Below are 19,946 nucleotides of genomic sequence, written 5' to 3'. Positions count from 1 at the left end.
ACCAAGCTGCAGCTGCAGGTCCAAGCTGCTCCAGCAGGGGGCGACATCAAGCCGGCCAGCCTGCTGCAGAGCCAGCAGCTCCCCGGAGGACTGCAGCAGGTAGGAGACGGACCACGTGGACGGTTAAATCAGTGTTTTAATACCTTTTTAGAGCCAAGACACACTTGTTGGAAACATCTGGAGCCACACCACCACCCGGAAATGTTAAAATGTGAAACTCTGTAGCCTCTATTAACGATATAAAGTCTTGCTCATCAAAGTTTTATCAACAGGAATCCAGTAAATCCAGAAAGCAAGGACTTTTTTTAATAGTGACTCCCTCAGTGTGAAACCTGGACCTGATGGATGAAGAGCTGAGATCCTGGTTTTCAAAAACTTCTCCATCACTGTCACTGACACAGTACTTTGATACAAGATGGTAGCAGGAGGTGGAGATGAACCACACTGACGTCTGTCACTTTACATTTCACCGGCAAAGTTCTGTGCTGCCCTCTAGTGGTGAAGAGTATTTATACATGATTACTCTGCAACACACCGTCGCTGTGAGAGTGAATGTTTATTTAGAAAAAAGGTGAAATGTGATAATTTCCCACGGCTCACCTGACGAGATCTGGAGGAAACACCAGTGTGGTTGAAAAACACTGTGTTAAACACACACACACACACACACACACACACACACACACACTGGAAAGTCTGGCTGCAGAGTTTGTGATTTTCAGTGATTCTCTCTGCTGCACTCTGAGGATTCGATCTTAGATCACGGTAGTTGGATTGGTTTGTAGTCGTCCGCCGCTGTCCCCGATGAAAACCAAGGACTCTTTTACACGACAAAAGTCAAAACTCACAGTTTTTTGTTTCAGAAACATTCACTGCATTGTTCTTAAAACAGTGCAGTTATCACGTTGTGCCACTAGGGGGTGCAGTCCTGCGTAAACTGGTCGTGGAGGGACACGTGTTATCGGCGACGTCGCTGCAGAATTAGGCCCCGCCCACACAACAGCGGCCGTTTCGTGTAACCAGGGTTTGTTTTGCGGAATCGTCCGCATGAAGGAGCCTGAACATTCAGTTTGTTTATTTATTTTTCTTATCTGGTTGTATCTTGTTATTTAGTTTTTATTAACGGGTGGAAAGGGACAAGAGACAATCACAGATTTAGAAGCAAATTGGCAATATTGACACTTGTTTATTTCTGTTGTCCCCAAAATGCATTACGTTAAATGAACGTTGAAAAAGTGAAAACACTAATAAAACATTAAAAAAAATAAAGTAATTAGAAAGCGGGTTCAGGTTTGACGTGTGGAAGGAGGAGATGCACGTTTGCTGAAATGACGATGTCATGGCCCCGCCTCTCCACCTTTAACCCCGCCTCCCTCTTTGTGACATCACATAAAGACCAGATGCTGGATTTGTCCATTTCTCAGGTTTTTTCCTTTCTGTCTTCTTCTCTGTTTCTGTTCCTGTAGCGCCTCCTATAGGCCTGGCTTATGTAACTACATCATTTTGAGTGGTTCTCGTGGTGCCGTGTGGCAACATGAAAGGCTGGTGTGGGCGGAGCCTCAGTGGGTCGTTGACGTAATGTTTACTCTGAACGTTCTAAGCCTGGTCTAAAGTCGTGTCTCTCTCCCGGGTTTCAGACGCTAACGGTCACGCCGGTCCTCACCACGAAGACTCTACCTCTGGTGCTGAAAGCCGCCGCCACTCCCGCCCTGCCCGGCTCCGTCCTGCCGCAACGCCCGCCCACAGTCGCCATGGTAACCACGGCTATCGCCAAACCCGACTCGCAGAACGCCCCCATCAACCTGCAGGTGGCCAGCAAGCTGACCAACCAGGGCGTGGAGCCGGTGCGGCTGGTGTCCAAGAACGCCATGGTGGTAAGCGCCTCCGGTTTGCCTGCCCCTCCCCCCCCACCCCCCCACCCCCCCCCCCCGAAACCACATCCCCCCTCTGATGTGATTGGATGACGGGTCTACGCTGTGACGCTTAACCCGTCCGACCAAAACGAGGCTGCGGTGTGAGCGGTGGCCGCCGGACGGACGAGCACATGGGTCACATGGTCGGGGGGGGGGCGGGGCCTAACGAGTTTGGGTCCGACCTGATGACGAGTCTCCTGTTGAGCTGTTGATGCCGGACGCTATAAAATTAGCATTTTTCTTTAGCCGCAATTGATTGATAACCAGTACTCTGATTACTAGTGTGTTCATATTGTGGTCATTTTTTACTACAGTAACTAAGTTACTTGGCGAAGTTCCTTTGCGCTGCTTTCCCTCAGTGTGTCTGTCCTACTGAAGTGTTTCTGAAGAGTTAAACGGCCCCGACCCGAGCCCTGAGGAACGCCACGATCCATCACTGGCGCTGCCGTCACTCGTGACGCCGGGTTCGCTAGTTACAGCAAATAAAAAAAGTAACTAAAGTAACAGTAAGCTAATGCTACGGCGCTTCAACCTGAACAACTGTTGACTGGTCTTGTTTTAGCGGTAATCAGCCGCTTCATGACAGAAGTAGTGGCGTTGCAGTAGCATGTTTCGCTAGCAGTCGGCGTGTCGGAGCTGCTTCCTGCACGTCGCCAGGGAAACCCTGCGGCGGCGCGGCGGCGGGGTCGCGGCGAGGACTGTGTTGCTGTGTTGCTGCTGTGGTTGTGTGCGCGTGCCGCAGCCCGCCTGCGGTCCCACGAACCCTGTGCTGTGGTTTTGTCTCAGGTGCAGGCCCCCGCCGCCCCCGCCCAGCCAATCAAAGTTCCTCAGTTTGTCCCTCCTCCTAGACTGACGCCTCGACCCACCTATCAGCCACAGGTGCGTCCCTGTAAGCCCCGCCTCCGCACCCTAACCACCCCCCACCCCCCACCTCCTCCCCTCACCCCAGATCAGTGTGTGTCCACCAACCCTCCAGCAGGGGGCGGCGGCGCGCCCCAAACAGCAAACGCTCATGCCTTGCTCCGTGGCACTAAAACCTTGTTTGCTCATCTCTTCTCCTCTTTGGTGTGCTTCTTTTTGATTTTCCCCCCACTGACCTGCGAGCCGGCCGCTCCGGAGGTTTCCTTGCCTGTGTGTGTGCGTTTCACCTGGTTTCACCTGGTTTCACCCGCAGCTTCTTGGTATTTTCTGTTCTCTTGGCTGTTTGGTGTCTTTTAACCCTTTCACAGCGGCGGCGCGGCGCCGCCGTCCACGCTGAGTAACGCCGCTCGGAGCTCTGACCGCATCACTGCACGGCTGTCAAACTCCCGGCCGGAGGGGCGACGCGCGGCCCGAGCCGCGCTCACGACACCTAGCGGCACAAAATCTGACCCGACGGCCGAATCGGCGTCTCGTCCTCGTTGTTCGGCCGAGCCGAGCGTCTCGGTGGAAATGAGCGTCAGGAATCGGCCGCTGGAGTCGTGCTTGTTGTGGAAAAAGTGGAAAAAGCAGCAGGAGTGGTTTTAGTTGTCGCAGTAGTGGAAGTACTAGCAGTTAGAGAGAGCTGTAGAAGTAGCATTAGCATCGGTAGCACTAGTAGCAGTAGTTGTAAGAGGAGTTGTATTTGCTGTATTAGCAGCAGTAGCAGCTGTAATATTGGACGTTGGAGTACTGTAGCAATAGCATTAACAGTAGGAGTAGCATTAGCATTACGACAACAACTACTACTGCAATTACTCTAGCTCTAGTAGTACTAGCGACACAAGCGTTAACAGGAGTAGCATTAGCATTATGACTACAACTACTACTGCAAGTACTCTAGCTCTAGTAGTACTAGCGACACAAGCGTTAACAGGAGTAGCATTAGCATTATGACTACAACTACTACTGCAAGTACTCTAGCTCTAGTAGTACTAGCGACACAAGCGTTAACAGGAGTAGCATTAGCATTACGACTACAACTACTACTGCAAGTACTCTAGCTCTAGTAGTACTAGCGACACAAGCGTTAACAGGAGTAGCATTAGCATTACGACTACAACTACTACTGCAAGTACTCTAGCTCTAGTAGTACTAGCGACACAAGCGTTAACAGGAGTAGCATTAGCATTACGACTACAACTACTACTGCAAGTACTCTAGCTCTAGTAGTACTAGCGACACAAGCGTTAACAGGAGTAGCATTAGCATTACGACTACAACTACTACTGCAAGTACTCTAGCTCTAGTAGTACTAGCGACACAAGCGTTAACAGGAGTAGCATTAGCATTACGACTACAACTACTACTGCAAGTACTCTAGCTCTAGTAGTACTAGCGACACAAGCGTTAACAGGAGTAGCATTAGCATTACGACTACAACTACTACTGCAAGTACTCTAGCTCTAGTAGTACTAGCGACACAAGCGTTAACATGAGTAGCATTAGCATTACGACTACAACTACTACTGCAAGTACTCTAGCTCTAGTAGTACTAGCGACACAAGCGTTAACAGGAGTATCATTAGCATTACGACTACAACTACTACTGCAAGTACTCTAGCTCTAGTAGTACTAGCGACACAAGCGTTAACAGGAGTAGCATTAGCATTACGACTACAACTACTACTGCAAGTACTCTAGCTCTAGTAGTACTAGCGACACAAGCGTTAACAGGAGTAGCATTAGCATTACGACTACAACTACTACTGCAAGTACTCTAGCTCTAGTAGTACTAGCGACACAAGCGTTAACAGGAGTAGCATTAGCATTACGACTACAACTACTACTGCAAGTACTCTAGCTCTAGTAGTACTAGCGACACAAGCGTTAACAGTAGCATTAGCAGTAGCCTTGGCAGTAAAGTAACAGTGACAGTAGCGTCAGCAGTACTCGCAACACAAGCATTTGAAATTGCATTAGCTGTACCAGCAAAGTAGCGTTAGCAGTAGTTAGCGACGTTAGCAGTCGCGCTAGCGTCAGTATTTGAGTGGTACGTTCAGGCCGAGCAGAGCTCCGCGGCGGCGTTACCCAGCAGGTGTCGCATCATCGTTCTCTGCCACGCTCTGATTGGCCGCCTGTCGTCAGCAGGTCAGGCCGAAGCCGGCCACGCCCACCAACGTGCCCATCGCCCCGGCCCCTCCCCCACCCATGATGGCGGCCCCCCAGCTGCTGCAGCGGCCCGTCATGCTGGCCACCAAGCTGTCGTCCTCGCTGCCCTCCACGGCGCCCATCCACCAGGTGCGCATCGTCAACGGGCAGCCCTGCAGCAAGACGGGCGCCACGCCACTGACCGGCATCGTCATCACCACGCCCGTCTCCGCCGTGCCCGCGCGCCTCGCCAGCCCCGCCCAGGCCCCCGTCCCGACCCCGACCCCGACCCCCGCGCCCCCCATCCAGATCAGCAGCCTGCCGCCCGAACCCAAGGTAGGAGCCCCGCCCGGAACCACGACCCTTCTGGTCTTCAGGCTGGTTAACCACCATCCTCCTCTTCCTCCTCTTCCTCCTCCTCTTCATCCTCTCCATCCTCCTCCTCATCATCCTCTTCCTCCTCTTCCTCCTCATACTCCTCTTCATCCTCCTCTTCATCCTCTTCATCCTCTTCCTCGTCTTCATCCTCTTCATCCTCCTCCTCTTCATCCCCTTCCTCCTCCGCTTCATCCTCCTCCTCTTCATCCTCTTCATCCTCCTCTTCATCCTCTTCATGCTCTTCATCCTCCTATTCATCCTCTTCCTCGTCTTCATCCTCTTCATACTCCTCCTCTTCCTCTTCCTCTTCCTCCTCTTCATCCTCTTCATCCTCCTCCTCCTCTTCCTCCTCTTAGCAGACTGTTAAATCAGGAGGAGCAGAGCAGAAAGTCGTGGTCAGCCTCCCCTCCTCCTCCACTCCTCCTCTGTCTCCACCTCCCAGACCCAAGAAAGAGGAGAACCCCGAGGTGAGGGAACCCCCCCCCCCACACACACACACACACACGCACACACACACACACACACCACCAGACCACAGATTCTTAACCGTATTGCTTGGAAACGGGGGGGGGGGATATAATAACTATAATAACTTTGTGTGTGTGTGTGTGTGTGTGTGTGTGTGTGTGTGTGTGTGTGTGTGTGTGTGTGTGTGTGTGTGTGTGTGTGTGTGTGTGTGTGTGTGTGTGTGTGTGTGTGTAGAAACTGGCCTTCATGGTGTCTCTGGGCCTGGTGACACACGACCACCTGGAAGGTGAGTGACGCTTCTCCTGCAGACGTTTGTTTGTGACGCGGCTCCCCGACTCCTCCTTGACCTTTGACCTTTGACCTTTGACCTCACCCGCAGAGATCCAGAGCAAACGACAGGAGAGGAAGAGGAGGACGACGGCCAACCCGGTGTACAGCGGCGCCGTGTTCGAACCCGAGGTACACACACACACACACACACACACACACAGTCTCATAGACGGTGAATGAATAAACGTTGTCTGAACGTGGTCGTCGCTCGGTGTGACCTCACACGCCTCTCTTGTTGTTTCCAGAGGAAAAAGAGCGCCGTGAGTTACCTGAACAGCCCTCAGCACCAGGGGACCAGAAAGAGAGGTCTGTACCCTCCACAGACAGTAGAACCAGTAGAACCAGTAGAACCCAGACTAATCGGGCGCTCGGCATTAATCACCTGCTCTGAAGCTCCTCCCTCTTCCTGTTTCCTGTTTCCTGTCGCATCTTTCAAGGCAGATTTAGACTCATTTGTGGAGTTCAGCGCCACTTTAAAAGACCAGTTTGGCTGCACTGTAATGTTCTGATTCTGGGGGGGTGGAGGGGTCGGGGGGGGGGGGGGGGGGGGGGTCTCACATTGAGAACCATCTCCTTGTGATCAGACCTCAGAACGTTTCTGCCTGCGAACGTCGATCTGCCTGGAAAAGCTTCGTCTTTTAACTCTGCTAGTTTCTCTGGCAGGTGGAGGACTTCCTCCTCCTCCTGTGTGTGTGTGTGTGTGTGTGTGTGTGTGTGTGTGTGTGTGTGTGTGTGTGTGTGTGTGTGTGTGTGTGTGTGTGTGTGTGTGTGTGTGTGTGTGTGTGTGTGTGTGTGTGTGTGTGAGAGATTGCACGGTGTGACGGTAACACAATTAACAGAAAGCTGCTTCTGTGAGCCCGCCTCCTCCCGCAGCTCCACCAATCACAGCCAGCCTGAGTGTTGCCATGGTTTCATGGTTTCATGGTTTCATGGTCTCGTCAGCAGGAAGCTGGACGTTGTGGCCCTCAGCTCGGCCCGTCAGTCAAGTTTTAAGAAGGATCAGTGTTGGATTGGCGGCAGGCAAGACTTTGTTTGGTGTTTACGGAGAGTTTGGGAGCCCGTCGCCACGGCAACGATGTCAAATCCAAACTGAAAACTTTCTCTAGCGTTTGGAGTGTCTGCTTACGCTGTGCAGAAACTATTGGGAACTATACGGTAGTTCTTCTGCACATGCTCAGTAGAGCCAATCGGGACAAAGTTTCCTCCGCGTGGTCACGACTCCCCCGTCCTTATTCTCCTGGACTTTTATTGTGACAGTCACCGTTAATAGCAATCCCACGCGGTGGCGTGTCCATCAGAATGTCCCTCGTCGTCCCATCGTTAGTGTTTAGAGCGTTAACAGTGTTCTAGTGACCTTCTGGTTCTCCTCCAACGTGAACCTGTGGTTTCACTGCAAGAACAAACAGCGGCGCCATCTGGTGGCCGAACATGATCATCGTTTTCTGTGTTCCTTTTCCTGAAACGCAAAACGATGCGTTTTGACTTGAAAGGGTTTGTCGTGTCGACGGAGCCTCAGAATAGTGGTGTCGTGGTTCTACGCCGGTCGGAACCCGGAGCCCTGCGTCCTGGACGCTTTTAGTTTGTGGGAGTTTTACGTCCTGAGGGACGGTTGGACAGGAGGCAGGAGGAGTTTAGGAGGAGTTTAGGAGGAGTTTAGGAGGCAGGAGGAGTTTAGGAGGAGCAGGAGGAATTTAGGAGGAGTTTAGGAGGCAGCAGGAGTTTAGGAGGAGCAGGAAGAATTTAGGAGGTAGCAGGAGTTTAGGAGGCAGGAGGAGTTTAGGAGGCAGGAGGAGTTTAGGAGGAGTTTAGGAGGCAGCAGGAGTTTAGGAGGAGTTTAGGAGGCAGCAGGAGTTTAGGAGGAGTTTAGGAGGAGCAGGAGGAGTTTAGGAGGCAGCAGGAGTTTAAGAGGAGTTTAGGAGGCAGCAGGAGGAATTTAGGAGGAGTTTAGGAGGCAGGAGGAGTTTAGGAGGAGTTTAGGAGGCAGCAGGAGTTTAGGAGGCAGGAGGAGTTTAGGAGGAGTTTAGGAGGAGCAGGAGGAGTTTAGGAGGCAGCAGGAGTTTAGGAGGAGTTTAGGAGGCAGCAGGAGTTTAGGAGGAGTTTAGGAGGCAGCAGGAGTTTAGGAGGAGTTTAGGAGGCAGCAGGAGTTTAGGAGGAGCTGGAGTTTAAGAGGCAGGTGGAGTTTAAGAGGAGTTAAGGAGTTTAGGAGGAGTTTAAGAGGCAGGAGGAATTTAGGAGGCAGCAGGAGATTAGGCGGAGCCCTCCAGGTAGGGCGGGGTGTGGCGGGGCACTCCAGGTAGGGCGGGGTGTGGCGGGGCCCTCCAGGTAGGGTGGGGTGTGGCGGGGCCCTCCAGGTAGGGCGGGGTGTGGCGGGGCACTCCAGGTAGGGCGGGGTGTGGCGGGGCCCTCCAGGTAGGGCGGGGTGTGGCGGGGCACTCCAGGTAGGGTGGGGTGTGGCGGGGCCCTCCAGGTAGGGCGGGGTGTGGCGGGGCACTCCAGGTAGGGTGGGGTGTGGCGGGGCACTCCAGGTAGGGTTGGTGTGGCGGGGCCCTCCAGGTAGGGCGGGGTGTGGCGGGGCCCTCCAGGTAGGGTTGGTGTGGCGGAGCTGTGGGAGCAGTGAGGAGGCGCGGCAGCAGCGACCCCCTCAGGTGTGTTTAACGTCTGGCAGGTTTGTACTCGGCGTCCTGCACTAACACTGCTATCTGTGCTTCTGACTCCTCCTCCTCTTCCTCCTCCTCTTCCTCCCTCGCCGCCTCCCCCCCCCTCCCCCTCCCCCCCCGTCTCACGCTAGCCAACGAAGACTCCCTTTCCAAGGTATGTCATGCAGACTGTTTGTGTTTGTTTTCTCCCCCCTCTCCATCTTTTTTCTTTTCTATTTTTTTTTTTTTTTTGTGTTGTTGTTCTTTTTCTTTTTGTTTTGTTTTGTTTTTTTTTTTTTTTTTTTTCCGTCTTTGTCGTCTGTCTCATTTCACCCAGGTCGCCCACCCAAATACAGCAGCGTCCCGGAGCTGGGCAGCCTCACCCCGAACTCCCCCTCCAGCCCCGTCCATCCCCTCCCCATGCCCAGCCCCAGCTCTGGGGACGTAAGTAACCATGGGGGAGACGGACAGTTCATGGGGGGCGGACGACCCGTCACACTTCATGGCCTAGTGGCCCGTAGCTCCGTCAGGCATCCACACACACATCCATCAGTCTGTGTCCATGTGACGATCATCAGCCATCGGTTGTTTTTCTTATTTTTATTTCATTTAATTTTTTTTAAAATTATCATTTATTTTCTTTTAAACCTTTTGGTTCAGTCTTACAAAGTGAACAGTTTCCCGTCGAGCTGCAGCCGTCAGCCAATCAGGAGCTCCCGTTTTTATTTATTTAATTTTCTTTAAACCTCTCGTTGTTTAGTTGTTTAGTTTTTTTGACAGGAAGCAACGACGCGTTGGTGAAACCGCTATAGAAGCTGCTATAAACTCTAATAATTCCCAGAATAATTCAAACTCAAAGCTTTTCCCCACTTCTAGAATAGAATAGAATAGAATGTACTCCTCCCCAGGGGGAAACGCAAACTTACAACAGCCCAAGGTAAAAAGGTGCAGAAATTATCAAATTAAAGAATTAAAATAAAATATGTAAACATATGTAAATATCTAAACAAGAGCACAAAAGATTGAATAAGTAAAAATAAAAAATAAAACAATCCAGTAAGAAAAGAAATCCTCTAAAAATAGAGTAAAATGATGTACACACAGTGTTTCTGACCGTTGATTAAGTTTCTTTTATTATCTATCGATCTATTGATCTTTTAATTTCTCAAAACGACTTAAAAAGACCTTTTTGGACCTTTCCTGCTCTAAACTGCCCTGAAATGCACATTTTATTAAATCCCCTGTGTGTAATACACATCTGGCCTCCAGGGGGCGCCACCACAGTGACTGTCCGCAGTGTGAGAGGAGGTTAAAGTCCCAGTGAAATGTAAAACACTACTTTGCAAAAAAACGACAGTTGTGGTTCTACTTGTAAGGTTCCTCCGACTCTGCCCCACCACTGTTGTCGCATAACAAAGTTATTTGAATTTTGAATCTCCAGCCGAGGAAATTGGGGGAAATCCTTCTCCTTCGTGGGCCTTTGTGGGCGGAGCCTATGTGTGACGTCACGAGTTGTGCAGATCTCGATCTGTTGTGTTTATATCGGCTTGTTTCCCTCTTAAATATACAAGTTTTGACAGTGTTTTGAAGTTATAGTCGGCGTTTTATGAGCCTTGATGAAAGATTGAGCCTGGAAGAGACCAGAGAGGAGAAAAGGAGCACGGGCGGCGGGAGTGGCTAGCGGGAGCCGCTAGCTCGCGCAGCTAGTAGACGATCAAGTAACACCTGGACTCCTCTTCGGTGATTCAGTCAGAAAAGCTCTTGGACGTGTTGGATCCAGGAAGCCGGTCGTTCTGCCAAAAGTCAGGAGCCTCAAAGGTGAAAACTGGCGAAAAGGAGACAAGGAGCACGGCTAGCGGCTAGAGGCTAGCCGGAGCCGCTAGGCTGCTGAGGCGAGGAGACGAGGACGAATGGAGGACGAAGCGTCTTCTGCTTCCTCAAACATGTTCCAGACGGGGTCACCGATGGCAGAACCACCTTCTGTGTCTTCTTCATCAATCACTGGGTTTGAAATGACGATGATGATGAAATCTGGTTCAATTCAGCCTCTTCGTGGTCAAAACTCTGATCCTCCATAATGTAAACACAACTTGGGCGTGTGCACAACTCGTGATGTCACTCTGTTATTGTCAGAAGCTCCGCCCAGCAGAGGAAGTAGCGCCGTTTTGTGGCTATTTTCTCGCAGATTGCCGTGTTTTAACATTTTAGCATAAAAAAATGTCCCCAGAAGCGACAGCCAGAGTGTTTTGGAGGTGGAGTTTTCATTTCACTGGGACTTTTAAAGGGTCACTTTGTTAAATGAATATTTTTTGGCACCTCTCAGACAATAGACGGTGGATCTTTGGTCAAAGTTGACTCCTTCCAGCTTGTTTTCCAGCCGGCTCTAACCACCCTGTGACACTGCTAAACGAACACTAAAAACACTAACCCGTTCATCCCGTGGCGGGACGCGGGGGTGGGGGGGGGGGGGGGGGGGGGAAGGGGGGGGGGGGGGGGGGGGGTCGAGGTGCAGCGCCGCCGCGTTTCCTAGTCCCGAGCATCATTTTCCAAACTACAGATCGCAGCACATGCTAACTCCCAGGTGTCCGTAACGTGTCGGTGGAATTAACAGCATGTCGGTTAGCCAAGCGGCTGTGAGCTGAAGCCCCTCCCACCCCCCCCCCCAACTCCCCACCACCTCTACACATACACACACACACACACGCACACACACACACCGGGCGGGAACTGATGGCTGCAATTCTTCCTCACAGGGAGACATCCATGAGGATTTCTGCACTGTGTGCAGGCGCAGTGGCCAGTTGCTCATGTGCGACACGTGTTCTCGTGTTTATCACCTGGACTGCCTGGATCCACCCCTGAAAACCATTCCTAAAGGCATGTGGATCTGTCCAAAATGCAAGATCAGGTAACTGCAGCAGCCGGGAGAGAGAGAGAGAGGAGCGAGAGAGAGAGAGGGAGGGAGGGAGGGAGGAGGGGGGGCGCCCCGAGCCCTCCCTGTAGGGACTGTTCAGCCCTTTGTAAGCACACACATGATGCACTGTTGTTTTGTTGTGCTTTGTCTCATTCATTGTGTCAACACAGATTTAGCATCTCACTTCCATCCACCTCATTGCTTGTGTCCCCCCCCCCCCCCCCCCTCCCTCCTCCTCCTCCTCTCCACCACCCCCCCCCCACTCCTGTGGGCCCCGCCCCCCCCCCCCCCCCCTTCCCCCGTTCCTCCTCCTCCAGGGGGCGGGTGGCCCCCTCCCAGTCTTTTGGGGTCTCGGCCTCTGTGACCATTGCCAGCTTCTCTCTGCAGATCCTGAAGAAAGAAGAAGCCATTCCCTGGCCTGGAACGCTGGCCATCGTCCACTCCTACATCGCGTACAAAGAAGGTGACCACACACCGCTAACACACCGCCAACATACCGCTAAACATACCGCTAACACACTGCCAACACACCGCTAGCACACCGCCAACATACCGCTAACACACTGCCAACACACCGCTAGCACACCGCTAGCACACCGCCAACATACCACTAACACCGCCAACATACCACCAACATACCGCCAACACACCGATAACACACCGCCAACATACCGCCAACACACCGCCAACATACCGCCAACATACCGCTAACACACCGCCAACATACCGCTAACACACCGCCAACATACCGCCAACATACCGCCAACATACCGCTAACACACCGCCAACATACCGCCAACACACCGCCAACATACCGCCAACGCGCCGCCAACATACCGCCAACACACCGCCAACATACCGCTAACACACCGCCAACATACTGCCAATGCACCACCAACGCACCGCCAACATACCGCTAACATACCGCCAATGCACCGCTAACACACCGCCAACGTACTGCTAACACACCGCCAACGCACCACCAACATACCGCTAAACACACCGCCAACGTACCGCTAACACACCGCCAACGCACCACCAACATACCGCTAACTCACCACCAACATACCGCTAACACACCGCCAACATACCGCCAACACACCGCCAACATACCGTCAACGCGCCGCCAACATACCGCTAACACACCGCCAACATACCGCTAACACACCGCCAACATACTGCCAATGCACCGCCAACGCACCGCCAACATACCGCTAACATACCGCCAATGCACCGCTAACACACCGCCAACGCACCACCAACATACTGCTAACACACCGCCAACGTACTGCTAACACACCGCCAACGCACCACCAACATACCGCTAACTCACCGCCAACGTACCAGTAACACACTGCCAACGTACTGCTAACACACCGCCAACATACCGCCAGCGTACCGCCAACGACACAATGCCAACAAACCATGAACCCATCGCAGAATCCACCGCAAATGCGCCACTAGCTAGTAGTAGTAGTAGTAGTAGTAGTAGTAGAGCCAATCAGAACATAGTTTCCTCTGTGGTGTCATGACTCCCAGTTCATATTCTCCTGGACTTGGTACTTTTATTTTGACAGTCACCGTAATAACAATCCACCCTATGAAGCATTTTCCTTCAAATTCCAAACCGTTTTTATTCCTAAAATTGAGGAATTCTAAACACTCGACTGCGTTCAAGCTGCTGAACTTGGTGTCAGAATGTCGACGTTTCCAAGACTGTTGTTGACGGCAGCGGTGGCGGCGGCGGCGGCTTCAACTTGACTTCCTGTTGTGTTTCAGCGAAAGAAGAGGAGAAGCAGAAGCTGATGAAGTGGAGCTCTGAACTGAAACTGGAGCGGGAGCAGCTGGAGCAGCGAGTCAAACAGCTCAGCAACTCCATAACGGTGAGAAACACACAACCCGCCAGTGAGACGCGGCGGCGGCAGCAGGAAGTGATGTCGCTGTGCTTCCTGTTTCCCCCGTCAGAAATGCATGGAGACCAAAAACAGCATCCTGGCGCGGCAGAAGGAGATGCAGCTGTCGCTGGACAAAGTCAAACACCTGATCCGCCTCATCCAGGCCTTCAACTTCAGCCAGGCCGTGCCGGCGCCGCCGGACCCCACCACGCACGTTCGGCCGCAGGACGCCGCTCCGCCGCCGCCGCCGCCGCTACCACCGCCGCCGCTGCCGCTGCCGTCCGTCGCCATCGCCCAGCCGGCCGCGGACCCGGGGCCTGCGGAGAAACCCAAGGCGGCGAGCTCCGCCGGCGAGGACGTGGAGAAACCGGAGAAACGGGAGGAGCAGTCGACGGCGGCGGCGGCGGGGAGCGAGGAGACGGCAGGAGGGGGGCGGCGACGCCACCGCCACGCCGACAGGAGATACCAGCCCCGGGGCTGGAGGGGGGGGGCGGGGGGAGCGCAGGGACCGGTCCGCAGGCCGAGCCCGAGACTGAGGCGGCGCCGACGGCCGCCGTCGAGCCCCGCCGCCGCCGCCGCCGCCGCCGCCTCGGCGCCCGCCGGCAGCGCCACCGTGGCCACCACCAACGGCACGGCCGAGTCGGGCTGCCCCGAGCTGAGCCCCGCCTCCGACGCCGCCAATTCCAATTCCAAGACGGGCGGCGCCAGCCCCCCGGAGGGGGCGGAGCCGGCGGCGGCGGCGGAGCAGAAACAGGACGAGCTCGGCGACGGCAGCAGCAACAACAACAACAGCAAAACCTCAGAACCCTCCCAGCATTCTTTGCCAGCTCTGCTCAGCAGTTTGGACGATGAGAAGTAACGGTGGCGCCGCCCGCCACGGGAAGTCACACACACACACACACACACACACACACTTACACATACACACACACACACAAACACACACACATATATATTAAAAAAACAAAAAAAGACTCTGCTTGCACCACACGGTGCCCTGAAGTTGCCAATCTGTATAAATGTTGTTTGTTTGCATCGTATCGTCAGACTGTGTCAATGGTAGATATTCAGCCCGCGTCACCAGGCTCTGGGAGGACGTAGGCTGCCCCCTACAGGACGGGAGGGAGGGGTTGGGGGGTGGGGGTGGGGGGTGGGGGGTGGGGGGGCGTACGCACCAGTGTCATCATGCCAATTAGTGATAGACGTCATGGAGGGAACGCTCAAAGGGAGATTTTTCTTCATCAACACACCAGTGTGTGCCTGTTACCGTGGCCCCGGGCTGTCCGGGGGGTGGGGTGGGGGTGGGTGGGGGGGGGGGGAGGGGGGGTGGTGGCGTACACGAGGCTACGGACAGAACCGAGAACGTGGACCGAGAACCGGTCCCCCGAAGAAACAGTGTTGTGACAGAAGAAACCTGTTCAGTCCCTCGTCCCGGCGGCGTCATGTCCGCCACCGTCTGCAGTCCTGCGACCCCCCCCTCCCCCTCCCCCCCACCTCCCACCCCCCCTCCCCCTCCCACACCTACTCAGACTCCGCCCCCAACCTATGACCTCACACCACCGACTGACCCACCCCCCCCAAACTGAACTCAGACAGAGATATAGCAGGGAGCCTGAAGGCCTCGCGGTGCGTTCAGGGACCTGGAAAAATGACCACAATAACCTGTCGAATCCCACGTCAGCGGTATTTTATAATTATCCTATTAAAGAAGTGAGTAAGTAAACAATCCGACGCAGGGTAAGAGTTACGTTTAGACGTTAGAGGAAATTTAAGTTTGCTCTCAAAAGTTACAAATTTCCTGGTTACCCATGAACGCACCATCATTGTGCCTCGGAGACAAAAATAAAACCTGTAAAAATCTAACTAAAACCTGAAAATGTGGTCTGTATAGAACTCCCCTGAAGATTCCCAGACTCTCCCGGGAGCTTTTATTGTGGAGGAGAAGGTTGACGTCGGAGAGCAGAAACACTAAAGTTCGCGTCGTCGCGACGACCCCCCCCCCCCCCCAACAATCCTCCGTCCGTCGGCTCAGCTTCCCTTCTTCTCCTCCCGCCAAACGCGTCTCCACTTCCTGTTTCCCAGGAGCTCCGCCCTCCACCCAGACCCTGACTTCTCCCAACGTCACGACTTTATTCTGAAAGAGACGTTTCCAGCCCGTCGACCTTTGCACTTCCTGTCGCTGGTCCACAGGCGGAGGTTGTTGCTGAACCATCCCCCCCCTCCTCCCTCCTCCTCCTCCCCCCCCCCCCTCCCGAGCTCAGGCAGAGCGGAGGCGTGGCGCGGCGCCCCGCGGGGTTCGAGGCCCGAACAGGAGGTACGGTAGCCTAAAAGATGTTTTCAGTGGTGTCGGTCAAAGTGTAGTGATTGAGTTTTCATTCGTGAGTCAAAGTGTGTCAACTGTGAGCACTAAATGTGAAATTGCAATATTGCAATGTCAAACACACACACACACACACACACACACACACACACACACACAAACAACAACAACAAACTATATCTGGGCTGTGTTTCTTTTTATTTCTTTTTTTTTTATGGGAAAAGATATTCAGGTCTTCCTAGTCTTCAGAATAAGTGCTTTCTGTTCCTGAAACCTGCTGGATGGCATTTCTTTCTCTCTCCACTCCGAGGAAATTCCTCTTTTCTTTTTTTTTTTTTTCCCAAGTGACGTGAAAGTTTCTGTTGAATCCCGAACTGCCAAAACCACCTTGTGTCCAAATTCAGCAGGGACGCGTCCACTCACTGTATTCAGAGATCAAAGCATCGGCGTTGTTAAAAGGTCCCACATTGCTCCCACTTCAAAGACCCCCAGATCGATCAAACAATAACGTGACGGGGGGGGAGGGGGGGGGGGGGGATTTGTCGTACGAACCTTGCTCCTTTCGCTCGGATCCGGGGGGGGAAAAAAAAAAAGGATGGAAAAAGACACCCCCACCCCCCCCCCCCTCACACACACACACACACACAAATCCTGAGATTAAAGCACAAGCCTGCTGCGTCACAAAGAAGTGCTGAAGAGCTTTTTGTATGTTATTATGGAATTAAACAGAGTATGCATCTCTTTGTCGTGATGTGACTTATCCCCACATTGCCAATATTTTTCTAGGAGGAGGTCGAGGCCTCCCGAGTGGCGCTGAGGCGGGGGTCCGGCTCTCGGTCCGCTGCAGCCTCACAACAACCCCCCCCTCCCCCCTCCCCCCCCCATCTCTCTGCTTTCTGTCTGGTCGGTCTTTGTCCGGTGAACTCGGCGAGTCGTCGCTGCCGTCGGTTCGGGGGAATAAGGAACTGTTCTGTTGGATCCCGGTGCCTCTGGTCATGCTGGAATATCGTCTCTCTCTCTCGCTCTCTCTCTCTCTTTTTTTTTTTTTTCTTTCGCCATATCGGTCGGAGTCCCAACAACATGTTGACCTGCGACCTGGACGACTCTCCCTCAGTCGAGGTTTCTGCTGACCGTCTGAACATTCTGGCGAATTCCGCGGAACAAGCTCCAGCAAACTGGACTTGGAACTGCAACTTCAAAGTGACGCTACAGTTTAGGTCGTCATGGAAACCGTGACGTAGCTTCAACCGGCGTCACGGAGGTCCTATCAACACAGGTCGCTCTTTGATCTCTGCGTCTTTGTGACCAACAAAGACTTTTCCCACCTAAAAACGTTTCCTCGTCATGAGTTTGTGCGGCAAACGACCTTTTAAATTGGTTCCTCAACGAATCGGGTCGATTTTATTTAGTCGTCAGATCAGATTTTGCGGTTTGATTCAGACGGAGGAGGTCCGAGGTTCTGCTTTCATGTGTTTCGGGACGTTGGTGGAAAATGTTCAGGCTACTAAAACCTCTCCCTTGAAAGACGTCGTCGGATTCCCAAACGTGTCGACGTCTCAAATTCCGATCTGGCCAAAACCTTGGACCGACACCAAAACTGTCGGGAGTTCGCCCGAAGCTCTGCGATGGAGGCGGGGTTCTAGGTTCTGGGTTCTGTCCCGAGGCTCTGACCTCCCGGTCAACGTGTGGTTGGGCGCCGGCGATCCGAGCCGCTGTCGTTGCACGGTGGTGGTGGTGGTGGTTTCTTTTCCTTCATATCACTCGGACTCTTGTACCGGAATCATATTCGACGCCCGGTTCCCGGGGAGCGCTAGCTCCGCCTCCCGACTCGTGGACAGAAAGCTGCGTTCTGAATGCCGTCGGCGGTTCGTCCCGGGCGTTGTCGGTTTGTGTCTTGGACTCCGTCGGACGTCGTCGTTTTCCTCGCGTCCGACTCGTCTTCATCTTCCGGTTTCTTCCCCCGAAACGCCTCCAGGCTAGCTGGAGCTCCTCCCTCTGTACAGTAGGTACCTCGAGTGCCTTTCTTCAAACAGCAGATAATATTTGTCTCTTGACTTGCACTGTGACTTGTTGAACCTTACCCCACCACCCCCCCCCCTTCCAGATTAGCCCCGCCCCTCCCCCGCCGCCCCGCCCCCGAGCTGCGGGGCACAGACCCGGTCCTTCACCTCAGGCTGCCGGTTGTCGATGCAAGTTGAGCCCACGTTTCGTACGACGCCGTTTTAAAATCGACCAGATAAGTGTTTTTCTCGTTTCATAGAGGAGTTGCCTTAAATGTGTTTTATTTTCCCCTTTTTTTCTTTTTCTTTTTAACTTTTACGTTTTCCGTGGGAAACAAAGAGAAAAGAAGATCCACGCGGACGCTAGCGGAGGTCGTTTGAGAAGCCGTCGGGTTCTCGTTCTCGTCGTCGACGGCGACCAGCTCTCGCTCGCGGCTGTTTCGTGATGATGCACTTTTTGTTTGTTGATTTGACCAGTATTATTATTATTGTTATTATTATTTCTATCATAGCAGTCCGACTCGTTTCTCGCCGCCTCCGTTTGGCGGTCGTGGCGTTTGGGAGGAGGCGGAGCCCCGGGCGCGTCTGGAACGATCAAAACCTTCCGGCCCCGATTAGCGATTAGCGGTGGAGCGCATGCCTTCTTATGCAAATTTTTTATACAAGATTTGTCAAACTTTTTTTTTTTTTGAATATGCATTTTTACTTTTGTTCTGTCTTATTGTTTTTTTTTTTTTTTTTTTTTTTACGTGAAACTTAAGTCACCTTTTGGTTTTCGTTGGAACCTCCTGGCATCCCGATGCCAAACGAGCGGGAGCGTCGCAGTAACTTTCCACGTTTACGTACAAGCGCTGCAATTGTTAACGTACGGATCCGAGAAGGTTTCGGACCACGGATGAACGAATCACAAATTTACAAAAAAGAAAAGATTGAATCACAATTGATGACAAATTTTACCTTGCTGTGAAAACAAACAAACACAAAAAAAAAAAAAAAGTATTGCAATACCAACAGTGGCCATCAGGGGCATAAATATGAATTTTTTTTCTTTGTTTCTGTGAACCAGATTCATGAAATTGAAAAAACACGTTTCATATCAATGTTTCTCATCATGACCAGCGTGTTTTTTCCGTACCACCGTGGTCTGAGCGTAGAGTTTGCGTTAAGTACAACTTGGCTAGCGGGGGCGAACAAGTCTTAAAAAAAAACCTACAAATTGTTCTTTGCTGAGCTCTTAAAGTGAATTTATCCAAAGAACACTGCAACCGTGCGTCTCGGTGGGGAAGCACGTCCGTGTCGTCGCTGCATATCACGTCGGGTTTTTTTTTTTTTTTTTTTTATCATTTCTTCTTCACCCGTTGCGTTTAAGTGTTCGCTTACGTTTAAACCGAACTGGAAGAGAGAGAAACAAAATTGAAAAAAAAAAAAAAAAGCTGGTTCCTGTGAAGCGTTTTCGCTCCGACTCAAGGGTACGTTTGATTTTTTTATCAGTTGTACAAAAAAAAAAAAAAAAAGAAAATATAACGATGAAGTCATGATTGATTGTGGCCTTCTAAGTATTCTGTGGATACATGACGTCCCCACGCCGTCGACTCCCGTTCACCCGCTCATTCTGTCCGGACCCAACTGTTCACCTGCAGCTTCTTTACCTCATCCACAGCTGATTCCATTGGGGGAGGGGTGGGGGGGGGGGGGGGGGGTGGTGGTGGTGGTGGTGGTGGTGTTGAGTGCAAAAACAAAAACTCTTAAAAAAAAAACAACAACAAACAAACAAAAAAAAAACCCACAAACAAAAATAAAATAATAATACAAGAAGTCTTTTTTTATCTTCCATTTGGTGAGATGCATTGTAGCGATATGAATAAAGAAGAAGTTCACCTGGTGTGCTGAATAATGTGTAAATTGGTAATTACACAATCTGAATATTTGTATAATTGTTTGTATTTTTTCATAATGATTTTGGAAAGGAATGTGTTTATTTTTTTGACTTCTGTTCCAGATGTGTCTTCTGTTGGCCTGACATTGTGACTGGTCTGGTGGGATT

General features: G+C 52.3%; 1 protein-coding gene across 1 annotated transcript in view; it reads left to right on the top strand.

Moving 5' to 3' along the window:
- phf21ab (PHD finger protein 21Ab) overlaps positions 1-14,532 on the top strand; it is a 26,354-nt gene extending 11,822 nt beyond the window's left edge. The window contains 14 exon segments of the mRNA XM_080504817.1: positions 1-99; positions 1,638-1,874; positions 2,700-2,792; positions 4,962-5,297; positions 5,696-5,806; positions 6,042-6,093; positions 6,187-6,266; positions 6,383-6,443; positions 9,111-9,217; positions 11,527-11,670; positions 11,676-11,681; positions 12,075-12,150; positions 13,467-13,570; positions 13,653-14,532. The exon segment at positions 1-99 is cut by the window's left edge and continues 54 nt beyond it. Coding sequence (XP_080360943.1) covers positions 1-99; positions 1,638-1,874; positions 2,700-2,792; positions 4,962-5,297; positions 5,696-5,806; positions 6,042-6,093; positions 6,187-6,266; positions 6,383-6,443; positions 9,111-9,217; positions 11,527-11,670; positions 11,676-11,681; positions 12,075-12,150; positions 13,467-13,570; positions 13,653-14,441 — 2,295 coding nt within the window. The 3' untranslated portion in view covers positions 14,442-14,532.
- The last annotated feature ends 5,414 nt before the right edge of the window (positions 14,533-19,946 follow it).

This window comes from Blennius ocellaris (genome assembly GCF_963422515.1).
Source record: "Blennius ocellaris genome assembly, chromosome: 11".
In the NCBI taxonomy this organism is placed as follows: Eukaryota; Metazoa; Chordata; class Actinopteri; order Blenniiformes; family Blenniidae; genus Blennius; species Blennius ocellaris.
Note: the sequence above shows the minus strand (reverse complement) of the source record. Positions and strands in the feature narration are given on the sequence as shown.